Source organism: Ylistrum balloti, unplaced genomic scaffold (genome assembly GCF_031769215.1).
Source record: "Ylistrum balloti isolate Yb309-2 unplaced genomic scaffold, AGI_CSIRO_Ybal_v1 Utg370518, whole genome shotgun sequence".
NCBI classification, from domain to species: Eukaryota; Metazoa; Mollusca; class Bivalvia; order Pectinida; family Pectinidae; genus Ylistrum; species Ylistrum balloti.
In genome coordinates, this window is record NW_026782332.1 from 425,428 (window position 1) to 445,085 (window position 19,658).

Sequence of the window (19,658 nt, forward strand, 5' to 3'; positions counted from 1 at the left end):
CATCTAAGAAAACGTAGCCTGTACAGTAAGTTTTGTGACCAGAACGTTGTATATTTTGACAAACGACGTCTTCGATCCTCACATATCTATAGTTTGGCACGCATCTCACGGAAAGGTCACCGGCAATGGAAATTTAAAAAAAATACTTCAGGTTATGTTATTTGTAGTGTAAACGATAACAAAAAAACTTAATACACATGAAATGTTTTAATATGATAAACTTAGGTAAAGGTCATCGGGGTTCAAAGTTCACTCATTGTGACTCATGCACTTCCATTAAGTTTACCGACGACGTCTTTGCTCTCCTGGAATTTCCTTGTAATATAGACTATGATCACCAATACAACAGTCAGTACAACTAGAACAGTGATGACACCGGCAATGAAACCTCCCTTGTTCATACAAACATCAGATTCTCTGTCCGGACCTGAAACATGTATAAAATAATCACAGAAGGGAAAATTATTAAAAACGTTAACAAACTCTGGCATTAGTAAGTCTGACCTTTCATCTTTGACTTGTCGTGACCTCTGTCATGTCAAAGTTGACCTATTCGATATGTAAACTTTTAGCGGTTGTACAAAAGACAAGCAAGTGAATAACTGCTTTCAAGAGACTTGGATACACTGGAACTTAATATTGGAGAGAGTCCTAGAAGGATGAAACTGCTGTATGATGTAACATCGCTGACGAGTCCTTGAAGGACGAAACATCTGTATGATGTAGCATTACTGACGAGTGATAGAAGAACGAAACAGCTGTATGATGTAACATCACTGACGAGTGATAGAAGAACGATACAGCTGTATGATGTAACATCACTGACGAGTCCACGAAGGACGAAACAGCTGTATGATATAGCATCACTGACGAGTGATAGAAGAACGAAACATCTGTATGATGTAGCATTACTGACGAGTGATAGAAGAACGAAACAGCTGTATGATGTAACATCACTGACGAGTCCACGAAGGACGAAACATCTGTATGATGTAGCATTACTGACGAGTGATAGAAGAACGAAACAGCTGTATGATGTAACATCACTGACGAGTCCTTGAAGGACGATACAGCTGTATGATGTAGCATCACTGACGAGTCCTAGACGGACGAAACAGCTGTATGATGAAGCATCACTGACGAGTGATAGAAAGACGAAAAAGCTGTATGATGTAACATCACTGACGAGTGATAGAAGAACGAAACAGCTGTATGATGTAACATCACTGACGAGTCCACGAAGGACGAAACAGCTGTATGATATAGCATCACTGACGAGTCCTTGAAGGACGAAATAGCTGTATGATATAGCATCACTGACGAGTCCTTGAAGGACGAAACAGCTGTATGATATAGCATCACTGACGAGTCCTTGAAGGACGAAATAGCTGTATGATATAGCATCACTGACGAGTCCGTTTATGGTATTTGGCACCCATCAAAAATGAAAATTTAATTGTAAATCGTAGGAATTTGATCTAAGAACTTTAATAACAGAATGCATTTTTGATGAGACGAAGCTAGACATAAGATAAAGATCTCTAACTAAATAATATCATTAAATCGTGATTTACGTGAACAAAATCAACCAAAATTCAAACAGTTATAGTCTGTTTCATAAAGCCTATCAAATAACATTAAATAAAAACATATCTAACTAAATAATATTAAATCAACGATAATGGCCTGTTTCATTATTCCCGTGAAAACATAATGATGTGGGTGGTCAGGTGGCGCTCGTCTTTCACCTAGCTGTCCGGGGTTCGATTCCCGGAATGGATGTGAAAAGGTATGGGTTTTACCCGGGTACTCCGGTATCCTCCCACACTAAGGCCCCTCGCGAGAGTTTGAACTAACTTTTCAGAAACTAACAATAACACGTACTCTGAAGGATGACTTCCTCTGTTGCTATGGTAACGGTGGTACCAACACTGATGTCGTCAATGGCGGGAGTGGGACTGGCTTGTCTCTTCGAGATCCCTCTCTTTTTACGACCATACCCGTTACCACTGGGACACGTTGCCTAGGTATGATAAATGGGTCCGATATTTATTTATCAGTACTATACAGAGGAATCAAAATACAAACAGGAATTGTAGAGTCAGAAATAACTGTCTAAAATAAATATCGTGTATATGTTATATTATATTATTATTATTAAAAAGAATAATAATTGGACTTAAGTAACCATATATTACAATATAAAGAAACTTTCCCTGACCAAAATTAACATTTTTCGGAGATAGATAATTAGAGACAGGAACATGTATAGGATCCATTAAAATAATTGATTATGTTGCTGTATATTGAAATGACAGCTTTTCTACAAAGCTGAAGATTTGTAAACAACACGTTTCGAATTGAAGGAAACGAAAACCCTTAGCGAGGGTTCCCTTTGTACTCATACAGCAAACTTGTGTAATTTTGTTTTCTTGTTTTTCGTGTTTTGTCCTCGATTTATTGTTTTTTGGACACGATTATATAAACTTGTTGATATTTCGTTTGTTTATGAAATTATACTTTCAGTTTTTCTATGAATAAAATCAACCTGACAAAATCCTGACATTATTCTGATTCTAAGACAGCTGAAATATCATTAAAACAAAAACTTTTGTTCTTTCCTTCAAACAATCGATTGATCAATAAATTTCTGTTGATTTCTCTAGTAAATGGTAACAATGATATTGACAAGCCTATGTAGAGTGTAAAATTTTGTAAGTAAAATATCCAGATTTCAACTTTGTAGAAATAATTTTTTAACAATAAAGAGATTAAGTTGACAATTTCAGTGATCAGTCCGCTGTCCGTAACACCATAGCACCGCGAAAAAACAAATTTAAGCTCCGACGAGAAAAAAAAATCAAATGTTATGTACAATAGAAATGTTTCTGGTTCAGTTATCGTAATAAGTTAATTTTATGTAAGTTGATATATATATACATACGGGTGCACAAGATCCCTGACACACGGTCAGTGTGCACGAGAATGTCATGGCAACTGATCCCCCGTTGAGATCAGTCGTTCTGAAGGCCCCAAAGCTATTGGAAAGGTAACCCGGAGCAGGCTTGGTGAAATCTGGAAACAGGGCAGTATCGGCGGCGCATCTGAAGATTATTCAGTTGAATGGATTGAAAATATGTTTTGTATGTAAAATTATTATGTTTTTGTTGGCACTTAATTTCCTCCATGAATAACACTCACGAAATCCGCTTTTACTAAAGTTCATGTCTTTCTTTTCATTAATTCGTGGGTGAAGTAAACAATAAGAAAAAACTTGAGTTTCTATTTTATCATAAAAGAATTTGGCAAATGTTTTACCGTATAACTATTTATTTTCGCGGGGATGATGCATACAATTTCACTTATATAATTCATACGTTTAAAAAAAATCGCGAAAATTTTGACACATGAAAATTTTGCGGTATATGGAAACACCGACACGAATCAGGTAGGTAACATTTTGCCTGTTTTATGTTAGCACATGTTTATGTAGTTTCATGTGTTTTTCATCCGGATATTTTGGTCAATATTCCAATAAAACATTGATAAGAATGGAGCGATAAATCGGTCCTGATATCGGGAAAAACTTCATTATCGATAATAAAATAAAATGAGACTTACGCAGATTGAACGATGGGTATTGTCGACGCCGAGCAATCCTTAGCGACAATGTCGAAGTCAGCTGTAGATAAAAAGGACATGTTTGTTGTTTTCTTGTTTTTGCGATCAGACAGAAAACGATACAAAGAATAGAAGGCAATTGGGATCACTTTTAAAATAAAAAAAATAATACTTTAATAAATTATATTCTACTTTTGAAAGTCTAAACATTTTTTATTTACCAAAAACAATGGACACAGGTTATAGAAGTGTTATCCACGCTCTCTACTCCAATAAATACGTCAAATCTAAACGAAAGAAACATTTGTTTTATTTTCGTTTTCGTTTTGTTTTTTTGTTTTTTTTTTTTTTTTTTTTTGGGGGGGGGGGGGGAGGGGGGAATTTTGTTGGTTCAGAAGAAAGTTTCCCGGAATTATCAAAGTGTCGAGGTACATCCAGGATATCTTTGTATTGAACTCGAAAGATGTAGCAACATCCGGGTAACAAACCTTTGTACTCAGCGTCAAGTTCAACGATCATAGTGATTTCATCAGTCAGCTGAACACTACTTCCACCAACATCTAATCCAGATCTGTATATCTTCATAGAGGCTGTCGGCTTCACCGTCAAATTTTGTCCAGCGTCGTCATCTTTGTCCCTGATAAATTAAGAAAAAAGTCACGTGACATCATTTTAAGAAAAAAATAACAAAGATATAAAAAAAAAACCCTTACCAAACAGCTTCTAAAAAATAAAATAAAAAGAACATGCCAAAGAAATTTATACTATGATAAAACTGGGGGATCAAAGATTTAGAATTTAGGTGGAGACTCCAATTTATCTATACTGATTCAACAAAAATAATCAAAGATCAAGAAAAAAACGATGAAAAAAGTCGGACATGGGTGGGAGGCGTTCCATTTGAATTACCACTGTTACCTTATATCCATTGGAGCATATATAACCTAACTTTAGTGCAGTAAGAAAAAATATCACGTTTTGTTATAAATATTGTATTCTATTTAAGAATAATGGAACCGGAAGTGATAAATATATTTAGGAGATGATTGGCTACGACAGAAATATTATTTACATAAATGTACCTGAAAGTTGATTGGTTACGACAGAATGGTTATTTGCATAATGTATGGTAGTTATTTCTGATTGGCTTACAAGGTATTGACGTCATTGCCTACAGTCAGATCCGTGAGATCCATGATACACATGATCGGGATCTGTTTGTCGTCTCCGGTCTGATACAAAGCATTCTTCTGCACAATCATTTTAAAGGAACTCGCCTACCGAAAACAAAATTAAAACAAAACATGATAAAAATCTATTTGATCTTTCAAGGATAGTTTTACTTCTGTGCCAGCTGTACATTATTCGATTTATCGAAAAAAATCACGGAAAAGAGACGGAAAAGATTATCAACAAAGTGAGTCAGTAGTCACTGGAATTTGTAAGTTTGACCTTTTACCTCTTACACGTCGTAATTTGACCTTTAACCTCTGTCATGCAGTAAGTTTGACATTCGGAATACAGACTTTAAAATGACAGCACATTTATTGTTGTCTGTCAGGCTTGATTGAGAATGAGTGTCATTATTTATCACTTTATCGCTTGTTCTCAATGTTTCATATGAAATTATTGATCTTGTATGAGTGATTTGTACCCATGTTATACCACACGAGGCGAAGTCGAACTCGTGGACGGTCACAGCAAATTGGGTTGTCTGTTTGCACGCGGACGTCTGTCCCTGGATGTAGATAATTCCACCATTTGCAGCGTTGTTTAATGTCAGTCGGAGCTTACTAGCTGTACAGCTGTTCACCGTTACTGAAAGGGAGGTAACTCGTAAAATATCGATAGATAACTCAGAGTAACATATGTCCGACAAATCACAGGTCCACGAAATGAGATAATATATATATTATAAAAAAGGACAAAGGGTGACAATACGTGATGAATATGTAGGATGAAATGTACAACTATCATCTATGTTATTTAATAGGAAAATGTTCGACTTTACTTTAAGGGAGGTAACTCGTATGATACAGAATTATATTCAATTTTAAGGTGTGTCGTGATAGCTGGTTTATGAATTGACTTCTATATATAATTTCCCCCTATTAGTTAACGAGAGAGGTTATGCTCGCTTATGAAATAACCAAGGGGAGACAATCTATGTAATATTAATCGCGATTCCTAAATACATGACGTATTGCTGTCAATCTCATTCACATTTGTCGTTCCTTTACAGTCTCTGTTAAAGGCTCACGGGCTATTAATAGTTGACATCGCGGTCAGGTTCAAAGGTTAACGTCGTGCAAAACAATGGCACCATCCATGACAACGCCAACGAAAGGTGTAAACTGTTTTGTTTACTATCGATCAATGGTAAAACACATTTGGGATTTTTGAGATGTTATGTGTCAGTAATACTGCAGTCTAATTACCACGAATTATCATTGATGTTACAGTATATCAACATGTGTCTCAAGAACAAAATGTAAACAAGACGGTTGGTGACTGTTTACTCAAATTTTATCTTCCGCGAAATAATAATGAACGTTTATAACCATATAAACAAATGGAGTGATTTTCCCCATGAAAAAAATCTATTTTCAAAATGACAATACAAATAAAAAAAACCAGAAAAAATATGAAACACTTTATCACTGGACACAAATACTTTTTTCAAGAATCCTAAAATGGAGTGAGCCGTTTACAGAGGTGTTATTGGGGTACCGCAATGCATTGTGGGAGAGATTGGTATTACTGTGCGTGAATTGAAGGGAGGTAACACTCGTATGAAGGGAGATAATTCAAAGTTTACAAACTGAAAATCTACCAATAATCTGTCATGCTGGCAATATATTCTGAATTGTATGCAATATCTTCTACAATCTTTAATTGCATAAAAAAAACCCCTGAAGGGCCGTATTTAGACAACTTATATATTTGGTGACGGGATCGTCTTCAATAAGAAAAAAAATAAAATGTATAAATTTGACAAAACTACTCAGATCAATGAGAGACCATATATTTGACATTTAAAAATTGATATTTGTATCTATTAATTACACTTACGTGTGGGCGAAAACTGGGCGTGACCATGATTTGTGTGTAAGGCGATGAAAATGAGAGCCGATATCAACCGCATTCTGTAATACAATGTACTGGAACTTGGAAACTTTTTTCTCTATGACTGTGTGAGTAGCACCAAATGAAAAAAAATCATCTCAGTTTGATCAGGTATGTTTGAATTTCAATTTTTGTGGAGCTAGTTTTTTAGTACAGAACCCAAAATATAACGGTACAATTATACACGTACTTCTGTTATAAATCATGAATATTTAACACTTAATCAAATGTTTAAAATCCTGAATCAAAATTTAATCAAAATGTTAATTATGGATTAATTACCCCGATGGTAGAAATATAACCCATCTTAATAAGAATTGGTTCAATCAATTCAAAATGATTACATGAACTAATTGTCGTATATTAATATTAATAACGTTTTGAAAGAAGGGTTTCTATTGGCTAAGAGTTCATATTTTTATCCATTCAGAAATAGCGTCATTGTTTGTTACGTGACTTTCGATTGGCTAGCAACACTAAGTTATTATTTCTCACAGGAAAGGAAGTAATGAATTATGTTCTGAGTAAAGACTCAAATGCTTTAATTACGGTAAAGAATATTTCTTTTTCTTAAAACTTCTTTTAAAGAAGAGATAATCAATAAATGAATAAATGAAAATAAACCAGAAATTTATCTATGTGTAAAAAGAATATCATACGGAAATGGAGGAAGCAGAATATAATCTATTTTTAAAATTGATTTTTCTAAAGCTTGTTTTCTCATAGTTAACCACATAACCAAATGTAAAAAAGGCTATAACATACCTTAAGTCGTGTTTTCCGAAACTAGGCGACCTGGCACGCGCGTTCAGGAGTTTGGCTGCATTTGACAACAAGACCTACCTACGTTTTATACCTAATTTCTGACTAATTAGAAGATAAAGTTACCAGCGATTATGTAAAGAAGTGATAAGTTCATTAACTATTACCTGTATTTACCTGTAATTATGACGTTATCCAATCGGAAACCACACACCGACCGATCAAATCAATATATTGTATCGTCATCTTTCGCAGAATTACGTCATCATGGATACAGAAGGTAAGATTGTTACTTCTGGTCGCGTAAAAGCAAAACGAAAACAACAAAAAATACCCTCATGTCAGCAAAATGATAACTTAAGTATATAAACATGTTTTATTGCACATAAGTAGCAATAGAATTGGGCACTAGTTTTACAACTTATCTAAAGCCCTTTCCAAACATTTGATTAAACACACGTTACATTTACAAGGTGGCAGTAGGATAGAAAATCAAACAAATGTAAACAAGTTTAGAGAATTAAAGGAAAATTAACTCCAACCTGTTGTTATAACAACATTTATTACTTCAGTTTCTATAATTTTGTACATCATTTTCAAGTAATTTGTGAATCTATTGATAGTTTGTCCCGAATTATGTCCCCTTGGCGTGGGCCATCGAGTAAACCAATGATCCTAGTCATGAAATTTAGATTTACATTTTAACTTAATTTTCTTAAGAATTATCGGAAATCGTCACGAATGTTGGATAGATATGAAAAAAAAAGATGTTTTAGAAATTTACTGTTCCTAGTTTCGGTATATCAATGGAGATTGCTTGGCTGCGTTTCTTAATTAATTGTTATATAAGTTTCTGAATAGACAATTGGTAGATGAAGAATTTAGATGATATAAGTGTCAGTAAAAATATATTACTAGATACAGTGTAGAAAAATTTAAATGCCTCGTACCGCTGTGCTGTTGGTTTCTTTAAAGACCTATTTCTTAAGGGGGTGTGGGTGGGGGAGAGAAGGTGTATAACAGTACTTTGTATGTTAAGAATGTTTTGTTTATATGTAGATTCTGCTCCTTCTCAACGCAGTCGAAACAGGGGATACACTTTCCACATACCTAAACTCACAATTTGTCAATGCCTTTGTTTGTAAAAGTAATTAATTGAGATTCGTTATGAAGTAACCATACATCTATGTGTGTTTCTTTCAAAACCTAATATTTAAGCTAGGGTCAGAATATTGAAAATTAAAAAATGCATTAAGTATCAAAAGAGGCTCTAAAACCGGGTGGCGATGAACCAATTTAATATTGTAAAGTTAAGATATGATACAGATTAAATTTAAAAGAAAGAGCGTGCGGATATTCTAAAGCCATGATACCATCCATGCTTCAGAATCCAGGAATTTTTCTAAACCTAGAAACATAAAGGGTTATACAAACGATATAGATTATCAGCAACTCTCAATACAAATATATACATTGTATATTGGTGAGTGTTTCTCTCGTAGAGACACTCATATGTTTCTTATATTGTGTACTAAATAGATAATGTTATACAAGACACAAGGGACATGTTTGTGATATTGTGTACTAAATAGATAATGTTATACAGGACACAAGGGACATGTTTGTGATATTGTGTACTAAATAGATAATGTTATACAAGACACAGGGTACATGTTTGTGATATTGTGTACTAAATAGATAATGTTATACAGGACACAAGGGACATGTTTGTGATATTGTGTACTAAATAGATAATGTTATACAAGACACAAGGGACATGTTTGTGATATTGTGTACTGAATAGATAACGTAATACAAGACACAAAGTACATGTTTGTGATATTGTGTACTGAATAGATAATGTTATACAAGACACAGGGTACATGTTTGTGATATTGTGTACTGAATAGATAACGTAATACAAGACACAAAGTACATGTTTCTCAGATATAATAAGGACTTTTCTCTCCTACATTAAATATTTGAGATCCCTTGATTTTTTCCCGGAGAAAAGGAGTTATTATATATTTTATGAGTTACTGCATTGTACTTACAAATAACACATTCTAATGATATATTTCAGGGCGCCATATTCATTCGACCGAAATGTATAGAACTGTCACAACAGGCTCGCAATTTACTGGTTTTCTGATGTTGTTGTAATTTTACAAGGCAAACGTAAACAATATATTAGTCTTATATTTCAACAACATTGATCTCATTGTTATTTCTATTTTACTTTAAAATTCTCTTTTTATCTTTATCTTTGTAGATTATTCATTTTCGTTGATTTCGGGGTGATCGTACTAAAAATATCCTATGTCTAATTGTTAAAATTCGTATATCTATTGAGACATACCTATCCGTGACTGCATTTTCAGGAGAGAGCAATTTTTGGAAACACCACGAAAATTAAACCCCTCGAAAACATGTAATTTTACAGTATTCCTGAATCTTCTCCCTCTGTAGTAAATATGAATTCAATCTTATTAAAACTTGATGTTGCTTGCTTTCACAGCGATAATATAACTTTTGTAAACCTTGCCATATAATTTTGGTTTCGCTTCCCTTAGTTTGTTATCAGTATGTGATTATAAAACCAGAGTACACGACCAGATGGTTTATTACATTGATGAAATTGACTTACTTAATGAAGTAATATCATGAATATTAATCGTCTGATTAATACTAATTCTGTTACATCCACACCAAACGAACCTGGCTGATACAGGTCGGTGTAAGATTATAAGATCGATCCTCGTTCTATTTCCTATCAGATCTAGTGTTTGTGAGTGATAATATATATTACATCCAAACTTTAAAACTATAACCAAACGCAGCAGCGACTGTTGACTCAGAACTGCGCCTCCGCCGGCTTTTCTCGTTCTATATTCTTCCGCTGATTAGCAAATCTAAACTAAAAACAAAATACAGGTCAGTGTTCCTTTATATTATGCAATCTTTCCAAACACGAAATACTAACTGATCATGCTTCCGTATTAAAATCATTTAGATTGTCTATAAATGATAAAAATACGGACCTCCCCCGTTTATATTCGATTTCTAAACGTCACAATAATCCATAAAAACCTTTTCTTTCTGGCTCGTCTAGCTGTTTAATCAAATTTCTGTCTCGAATGAAAACCCTACCTAGACATTAATCATTTTTTGTAAAGATTAAATACTGACGAATCATTCTTCAAAATTACTTATTTGTATAACTGTTGTGTCATTCTCAGTAATATCAAGCGTTTACTACAGTTTTATTGTGAAACTGCCTACTCAAGAAGTGGAAATGATAGTAGGTGGATGTTAAATCTCACATATAAACACTCTGAGAAAACGTCCTCTTGTTAATTAAACAAAGATAAGATTAAAACGTATTGAAGCTAAATAGTATCTATTAATCATTATTGTCAGCCTTTTAAAAACTTAATTGATAAATGATTAATAATAATTGATAAATTAAACAATGCAGAAATATAATTTTCCTATTTTGAAGTTAATTTTTTTTTTTCAATTTTCCGTTTTTAAAATTATCATTTGGAGTAAATTATCGGTCAATCATTCTTTACCCGTAACAGATTCAAAAATTCCTTTCCATATTTTCAGATAAAATTTGACATTGTCATCATGAGTGATGTGTTTAGAGATACATTTCGGGATAAATATATGTAAATATCCACCAATAAAATTATCACGAATTGATTAAGCAACGAAGTATCAGTGTGTGTCGCAACCACGAAATTTCAGTCCCACAAAAACGTCTATGATTACAGAATATGTCATTATAAAACACCAAAACGCGACAGTATTAATGAAATGTTGCTTCTTAACAATCTTTAACATCATATATTATCACTAAATCGTATTTCACCCACGTATGTCTGTAAATGAAATAGAACATTGATTTCATTAGTACGAGATCTGACTTGATGTATAAGATACTCGAGAACTCATTAATGAAATCAGTTTTCTGTAGACAAAGGTCACTAATGGTATTATTTAATTAGACAATAAGGTTGTATTTAAAGTGAGGTATGATTTGTTATCGACAGTTGCTGCCAAACTCCCAGATCGAGCTTAAACAGGTTGTCCAGTCCTTAATTCTCACCAACCTTGGACAGGAAGATCCTATATTAAAGGTAATTTGTTATCAGCGTGATTCTTATTTCAGGTTTGTCTCAACCTGCGTATCAAGTTTTAATTAATTCGATTAGCGGTACGATTTTAAATATACACATGCAATATATGGGTCTTTTGTACCTCCCTTTCTCCATTTTGAAATTTCTTTCATCACTTCAAATTTTCTGATGTCGTCTCCTCGGCACATGCCTATCTAGGTTTCAGTCATCTTTGCCACCGATTATAATTTTGTACTCCGTCGTTTCATAGGCATAACAATTTAGGCCTTTAGAATCATAGACGAGTCCTAGAAGGACGAAACAGCTGTATGATATAAAATCACTGACGAGTCCTACACGGACGAAACAGCTGTATGATGTAGCATCACTGACAAGTCCTAGAAGGACGAAACAACTGTTTCGTGTAACTTTACTGACGAGTCCTAGAAGGACGAAACAGCTGTATAATGTAATATACTCTATCTCATTCTTAATTTGTACCAAAAGGTGCTATTAACTTGTATGTCTTTTGTACAATTTTCCTCTTTAAGCTCAAATTCTTTCCAACAAGATTACTAAATCATTTCTTGCCATTTTTTTCAAATTTAATTTGTTAAGAATATTTTTTCTACATATGAATTCATGTTATTACGTGTTCGTTTATGTTTGTTTAACATTTTACGAATTTCCTATCAGCTTTAGTTAAAAAGAAGAGAGAAACAAACAGTCAAATTTAGAATTGAATATAGAAAATTGTCATTTCATGTACTGCAAAGTATTGATAACTTATAGATATATCAAAAATATTTCCTGCAATTAATCTTACGGCATACCGGAGTTTTGTCAAACCAAAAGCTATTTCATCCGAGCTTTATCTAGTTTAATAAATTTAAATGTGTTGCAGGATCTAAGTTTATATTAGTTTTGATAAATAAGAGCTCTTATGATTTTTCGTCAAAAGGGTCAAGTTTAATTCCTCGATGTAGTGATTCTGAACCAAATTTTAATTACAATTAATCCAACGTATTATGTAGTTTAGTATATTGTTCTACCGCAAACAACAACAACAACAACAACAACAACAACAACAACAACAACAACAACAACAACAACAACAACAACAACAACAACAACAACAACAACAACAACAACAACAACAACAACTTCAGTCAGGATTGTTCAAAAGACACGCAAGCGAAAAGCCGAACAATGAATTAAATTGCATCATACAGCTGTTCCGTCCCCCTAGGACTCGTCAATGATGTTAAGGGCCTAAATTTCGAAGCCTTGGAAGCGATTGAGGAAAATCCAAAGTGATCAAAAGAAAAGTCGAAATCTAGACGGGGAGGTGCAGCAGTCCTATAATTAAATATATTTTGTAATTTTCAAATATCGTACCATTTCAGAACAGTGTGAAGTACATGTGGATATTCAGATCCGTGACACTATTAGAACTAGATGTGTATTAAATGTGCCATTCACTTGTTTGTCTTTTGTTCAACCTAACGTACTCTATATTTAATAACAATGTTATTACTGATGTAAGGCGTTAAGCAAACTTCTGTGAAAAAGTTTCCTTTTTATAATTCCTAGCATTGTTTGTAATACATTTTACTATTTCCACTTGTATTTGTTAGTATTAATATAAACATTTTGGATTCCCTGCTTATATGTGTATTTTGTAAAGCAGAATGGAATCGACTTTCGTTTTCGTCATCATCGCTGTACTGGCAACTCTTGGACAAGCCCAATTTTCACCCACACGTAAGTTATATGTTACATTTGAATAATTGATTGATAAATCAAAATCTTATAAAATATCAAATAAAGATTATTTCGGATAAATAAGTTAATAATCAACACTGGGTTTTATACAGCGACTCCTCAAATCATACGCTCGTTTTGTTACGAAGATAAAGGTAATTACCTATGCATAATCACTTGTAAGTAAACACAGAGTTACCTCCCTTTTTACGAGATTTGCTTACCGTTGATTGTTTGTTTACTTGGCTAAGACATCACTGTCGTGATCGCGCGGTGGATGGGACTTTTCAAGATGGCGGACCAACGTAACACCGGAAGGTAAGCTCTGCTTTCAAACGGTAATATCCATAATTTATATACTATGATCATGACACATATTGTATCTGATTCGCAAACAGTGTTAATATTGTTGTACGTATCTATCTGGATGATGATAAACTTAAAATGTAATGCAATCTGCGTGCAGACTTTGTCAACATGCCGATTTGATAGATCCAAGCGGATGTGAGCTGAACTTTTGGCCCTAGCTAAAACAATCAAATAAATCCAGTCAGAGTTTTAATGTTAAATTGAAGATTAGATAAGCCTCTAATCGAATGACAATCTTCTCTGACGGAATGTGTCTTCTCTGACGGAATGTGTCTTCTAGACGGAATGTGTCTTCTCTGACGGAATGTGTCTTCTCTGACGGAATGGGAAGCGTGATTGGTAAAAAAAAAACCACAGGAAGTTTTAACCATGCGATGGCTCGGTCCTTAGTAACATGATCACAAAATGCACCGATACCGAGCCTTCGCATGGTCAAAATTTCCTGTGTTTTTTCTCTGAATTTATTCAATTGTTTTAGCTAGGGCTGATAGTTGAGTTCACACCCGCTTGGATCCAACAGATTGGCATGTTGACGAGGTTTACACGGAGATTGCATTACATTTTAAGTTTACCATCATCCAGATAGATACGTACAGCAATATTAACACTGATTGCGAATCAGATACAATATGTGTCATGATCATAGTATATAAATTATGGATATTACCGTTTGAACGCAGAGCTTACCTCCCGTGTTACGTTGGTCCGCCATCTTGAAAAGTCCCATCCATCGCGCGATCACGACAGTGGACATAACGAATTGTAATAATATACATTTGTACATTGAATTGTTTCCCCTGGATTTCATCTAAATAATGAACATCATAGATGTGAAAGATATATAATGTAAGTCATTGAACTGTCTTCTGATAAAATAGGTGTTATCTCCCTTGTAATAATGTTTAGTATCTTTCTTCATAAGGTCTTAGCATAGAAAAACAAGTTATCTACCTTGTAGTAACGTTAAAAAGTTGTCTTTCAAAGGGATTTTAAGATGAATGTTATACTCATCCCGTGTGCAAGAGCTTGTTCTGTTCTCAGCAGATATACCTCAAACAACAATTTTACATAAACACTGTGTTATCTCCCCTTGTTATGCGAGTTATCTCCCTTGTAGTGACCGTGAATAGCTGTACAGCCAGCACCCTCCAACTGACATTAGACAATGCAGCAGATGGCGGGATTATCTACATCCAGGGACAGACATCCGCTTGTAAACAGACAACCAGTTCTGCTTCAACCGTCCATGAATTTGACTTCGCATCGTGTGGTATAGCGTGGGTATGTGACAATCATTCTAACATAAGGTATAACATTTTAACCGTCTGTTCGTTGTATATATGGTCTAATTGAAAATGTTTTATATCTTTGTCCAATCTGAAGCTGGACGTGTACGATGCTCGTTAGTTTGCCCTTTGGTTCCGTTGTTGTATATCTTGTTTTCATTTGAGAACGTGACATTACCTACTTGGATTGACCAAGGTTTATTTGGCTGGTGTCGACGACGAAGTAGAAGACGCTTTCTCTTCCGGAACACCTTGTCTTATTCTCCTTGTACTTTTTCAGTCTCCGTGTAAATTCTTTTTTTTTTCATTCTTTGAGTCTGAATTATGACTATCTTGACAAGTTAGTAACATTTTTTCGAATCACAAGTCTAAATTGAGGAGCAAGATATTCTTAATTAGGGGCATAAAATTCTGTCCTTGTAAAGTGCGAAACTACAACTAATATATTCCGTAATCATTCCTGTTCGACTTGCAGGCGAGTTCTTTTAAGATGATTGTGCAGAAGAATGCTTTGTATCAGACCGGAGACGACAAACAGATCCCGATCATGTGTATCATGGATCTCACGGATCTTACCGTAGCCAACAACGTGAACGCTCTGTAAGGCGACCAACCAATCATATCGCACGAACATATTTATATTTATAAACTCATTACAAATGTTTAGATAAACTTTACCATGGTATTCAATGTTCACATTGTTTTATATTTGATCTTTATAATAAAGATGTCACGAAAGTGTATAACCTTTGCCCTTTGAATTAAATATAAAGTCACGTGGCTTTCGCTCAATTTGCCCTTCAGAGACAAAGACGATGATGTCGGTCAGAATCTGACTGTGAAGCCGACAGCTTCCATGAAGTTGTACCGTTCCGGAATAGACGTTGCCGGCAGCAGTGTTCAACTTACAGATACACTTACAATGAGTATTGAACTAGACGCCGAGTTCCAGGGTAAGTAGCCCGGATGTAAATCAACTCATTCAAATATAAGAAGCCCGGATGTAAATCAACTCATTCAAATATAAGAAGCCCGGATGTAAATCAACTCATTCAAATATAAGAAACCCGGATGTAAATCAACTCAAATAAATATAAGAAGCTCGTGTGTTAATCAAACCTTAAATACGGTACCGCTTGTCTCAACGTAATTTGACCCTGAATTCAATATATTGCTTAATGAAAATAAATTTATTCAAGTTGTCCATTTATTTTCTAACCATAAGCTGGATAGAATGTTCATGAAGATTCACTGTAGGAGATAGGTATACTGTCTGTGATACGCTAGAACATTGTGATAAAGATCAATTAAAAGTTATAATTTTGTTAAACAAACAGTCACATTATAACCTGTGTTTTCATTCGTCAATAATGGATTATCACATCACATTTTTTATATTGTCTATCAATATTTTTGAAGATGTGTCACTTTATTATTCACGTGTTTTCCTCCTCAGCTGATTTCGATATCGTTGCTAAAGATTGTACAGCCTCCACCATCTCCATCGTAAATTCGGCGTAAGTTTCATTAAAATTTACAAATCAAATACTCCTTCAGAAATGTCTTCCTTCGATGTTCGATGCAGAATTTGTAGCTTGATACATTTCTAGCCAAAGTTGATGTACGACTGTAAATCTCCTGATTAACGTAGTCATGGTTTCCCATCAGAAATGCCTATTGATACTCTGTATTTTGTTTGTTATGATAGTTATTTCAATATATGAAAAAAATTCTGCTTCTCTGGTCTGAATTATTTGTTGCCATATTTTTCTCTTAAAAGAAAGTAGGGTTTACGATAGGGAATTCTTTGACGAAAGCGTAATACTGAGCTATTGATGCTAAGCTAAATATTTCTTTAGATTTCTTTTCAATTTTAAACTAAGTTATTGCTTAAAGATCGCAAAATAAAAAAGGTTGTTTTTCACCAGGTGCGCCGCCGATACTGACCTGTTTCCAGATTTTACCAAGCCTGCTCCGGGTTACCTTTCCAATAGCTTTGGGGCCTTCAGAACGACTGATCTCAACGGGGGATCAGTTGCCATGACATTCTCGTGCACACTGACCGTGTGTCAGGGATCTTGTGCAGCCGTATGTTATCTGAAATTTTTTTCCTAATACTTCAAGTGACTGTTGCACATAGTATCTAACTGATATTAGCTCGTCAAATACCACGATTTTCTTATCATAATGTCCAAAAATACAACACCCTTGGTTTTGAGAAGTCGCTGATGACGTTTAACCTTCCGAAACACATGGTCTTATTCACTTGATAGCCTCCATTTTAATTTTAATGACGTGTTTATTATATTCATAGACAACGTGTCCCAGTGGTAACGGATATGGTCGTAAAAAGAGAGGGATCTCGAAGAGACAAGCCAATCCAGCTCCCGCCATTGACGACATCAGTGTTGGTACCACCGTTACCATAGCAGCAGAGGAAGTCATTCTTCAGAGTACGTGTTATTGAGAAGATAGTTCCAATTCTCTCTGTTTTACCTAATATTCATCGTGAAGGAAGTGGTATTTTTAACGGGAATTCTGAAGCAGACTATGGCTTTCGATATTATAATGTTCACGTATTTTTCACGGGAACAATTGTGAAATTTTTGATGTCATTTTTATGGTTTCTAATTTTCGCGATTTTATTCCATCCATAAAATAACGATTTTATTTATGGCATTTCTTAAAAAATATATTTTAGAACATAGAATTTTTTTATGAATTTTTCTTCCTTTTTTATGGTTGCTATGGTTTCCTAATCTTAAATACTATAAACTATAATACTTTTATCTTAATTTTAAAATATATTTTCTGTTTTCTTTACATTTTTTCAGCGAGTTTCATATCCATCAGATTAATATCTATAAATATCTTTTTTACTTTTTTTCTCTTTGCATTGATTTTTCTGTTATTCTAAGGAATGCTGCATTTCTGTCGTATTTCACATTTTATATATTTATATATATATATATTTTCAGCACCCGACGATGATACAGACGTTTGTATGAACCGAACTGGATTCATCGCTGGTCTTATCCTTCTAATCATCGCTCTAATCATCGTCCTGGTGACTGCAGTCTTCATGGGCAGGAAATACCACGAGAAGAAAGACGCTCTACAGAAACTGAATGGTGGCATGACCTCTGTCGCTATGGGATGAATAATGACCCTAAAACATACTAGATCATACTGGTAAAGTATATGTCATATTTTACTGATAGGAAACACTTTGTTAAAGTGTGTACAATCCAATAAAAGTGCTGTCATCAAATTGTTTGTTTTTAATTCTTATTAAAAAGTTGTGTCCGTGATCAATTCAGGACCTTACACTGAATTTTCATTTCATATGTGAAATATGAAGTCTAAAAAAAAAAAAAAAAAAAGAGGCTTTTGACGTGTTTTGTTAATCTGTAAATGAAAATGTAATATTCTGTCCATTAGATAACGAAGATATGGGGCCATGAATCATCGAAACCGAATCGGAATTACAGAGCAGGAATATGTTATTTAAAACGGACGAAATCCATGTTGAATTGTGTATACTTAAAACGGCAGATATTCCACGACATAGATAGTCTTATATCTATCTAAATAGATAACATGCATATCTAGATCCTCTCAGTTTTTATTTCACAGCACGCACTATTTTGTTACTGCGGAATGATACATTCACATGTCGGACAACCCTCTACGCCATCGACGTAACCATGGGAACATACCTTGTCACAGACTGACTTTTCACACTGGTCTGTATGCGGGCCAGGGTCTGAACAAATGACAACATACTGAAATGTTTTATTTGGCCTAGGAGTCATATCAGTACAAAAAGCCAACAAGGTAAACTTGTTCTTTCGATAAGGGAAAGCCACATGAATTAGTTTACATAAATTGAAATATTTCTAGGATATTGGCAGTTCAAGAACTAATAATTCACAACTGACATTGGTGTAACACCAAAGTATTGTGGTAGAACTTTATACAATACGATTTAAGATGTAAATTACGGTTATAAATCCGTTCTTGTCGATAAATATACTTACTGCATTTACACAAGGGACACCCTCTTTCGTCCATCACGTTACCATAGCGACAGTACATCATACAAACAGGACCGCAATCTGCGGCGTCAACATTGTTATCTTTCAAAAAGAAAGTGACGTGAGCAACAGAACAATAGCACGTGATTCAGTGAGACATACAATATCAAGAGAAAAAATAAACGGCAAAGTCTTGACATGTTAACGAAATAAAACATAGAATCCATAAAAGATTGAAATAGAATAAATATCTAGTTTTATTTTTTTTATAAATATCATCTGAACATCTATCATGATACTCTTTAGTTATAACAACAGATTTCCAAACCAAAATTTTGCAGTTTACGGTAGTTTCCGATAACTCTCGGTAGTTTTCAGTTTCTAGTTCTGAAGAATGATACTTACCGTATACCAATGAAAGGCTGACAAAGAGGAAAACAACGAGGACGGAATTCATATCGGTTGTATCAAGGTAAACTGAATTTCTCTGTGTATAACAACTATAACTTATCACGGATGTTATCGGTTGTTGTGACGTCACGCTTATGATAACTCACAACCTGATAATG

General features: G+C 34.3%; 3 protein-coding genes across 3 annotated transcripts; 1 reads left to right on the forward strand and 2 right to left on the reverse strand.

Moving 5' to 3' along the window:
- Positions 1-263: 263 nt before the first annotated feature.
- On the reverse strand, positions 264-6,766 carry LOC132555821 (uncharacterized). The gene is made up of 8 exons (XM_060220181.1): positions 6,694-6,766; positions 5,276-5,439; positions 4,774-4,898; positions 4,110-4,258; positions 3,622-3,682; positions 2,945-3,104; positions 1,885-2,023; positions 264-427 (listed from the first exon to the last, which is right to left on the reverse strand). The coding sequence occupies exons 1-8, from the start codon at positions 6,764-6,766 to the stop codon at positions 264-266; spliced, it is 1,035 nt and encodes a 344-aa protein (XP_060076164.1).
- A 6,558-nt stretch (positions 6,767-13,324) lies between these two features.
- On the forward strand, positions 13,325-18,212 carry LOC132555828 (uncharacterized). Its single transcript, XM_060220188.1, has 8 exons — positions 13,325-13,397; positions 14,884-15,047; positions 15,528-15,652; positions 15,857-16,005; positions 16,509-16,569; positions 16,981-17,140; positions 17,367-17,505; positions 18,031-18,212. The coding sequence occupies exons 1-8, from the start codon at positions 13,325-13,327 to the stop codon at positions 18,210-18,212; spliced, it is 1,053 nt and encodes a 350-aa protein (XP_060076171.1).
- A 490-nt stretch (positions 18,213-18,702) lies between these two features.
- LOC132555810 (BPTI/Kunitz domain-containing protein 4-like) lies at positions 18,703-19,546 on the reverse strand. Its single transcript, XM_060220173.1, has 3 exons — positions 19,495-19,546; positions 19,093-19,191; positions 18,703-18,818 (listed from the first exon to the last, which is right to left on the reverse strand). Exons 1-3 carry the CDS (start codon positions 19,544-19,546, stop codon positions 18,703-18,705), a joined length of 267 nt encoding a protein of 88 aa, XP_060076156.1.
- Between the last annotated feature and the right edge of the window lie 112 nt (positions 19,547-19,658).

Excerpts from the sequence above, each read along its gene's own strand:
- LOC132555821 (XM_060220181.1), bottom strand. The coding sequence starts at position 6,766 with ATGCGGTTGATATCGGCTCTCATTTTCATCGCCTTACACACAAATCAT. Across the intron at positions 4,899-5,275 it reads CCTCGTGTGGTATAACATGG|GCGAGTTCCTTTAAAATGAT; the intron begins GTACAAATCACT and ends TGTTTTCGGTAG. Across the intron at positions 4,259-4,773 it reads GGCAATGACGTCAATACCTT|GGACAAAGATGACGACGCTG; the intron begins GTAAGCCAATCA and ends TTAATTTATCAG.
- LOC132555810 (XM_060220173.1), bottom strand. The coding sequence starts at position 19,546 with ATGAATTCCGTCCTCGTTGTTTTCCTCTTTGTCAGCCTTTCATTGGTA. Across the intron at positions 19,192-19,494 it reads CAGCCTTTCATTGGTATACG|ATAACAATGTTGACGCCGCA; the intron begins GTAAGTATCATT and ends TCTTTTTGAAAG. Across the intron at positions 18,819-19,092 it reads GTGTCCCTTGTGTAAATGCA|ACCCTGGCCCGCATACAGAC; the intron begins GTAAGTATATTT and ends TCATTTGTTCAG.
- LOC132555828 (XM_060220188.1), top strand. The coding sequence starts at position 13,325 with ATGGAATCGACTTTCGTTTTCGTCATCATCGCTGTACTGGCAACTCTT. Across the intron at positions 13,398-14,883 it reads AGCCCAATTTTCACCCACAC|TGACCGTGAATAGCTGTACA; the intron begins GTAAGTTATATG and ends TCTCCCTTGTAG. Across the intron at positions 15,048-15,527 it reads CATCGTGTGGTATAGCGTGG|GCGAGTTCTTTTAAGATGAT; the intron begins GTATGTGACAAT and ends TTCGACTTGCAG.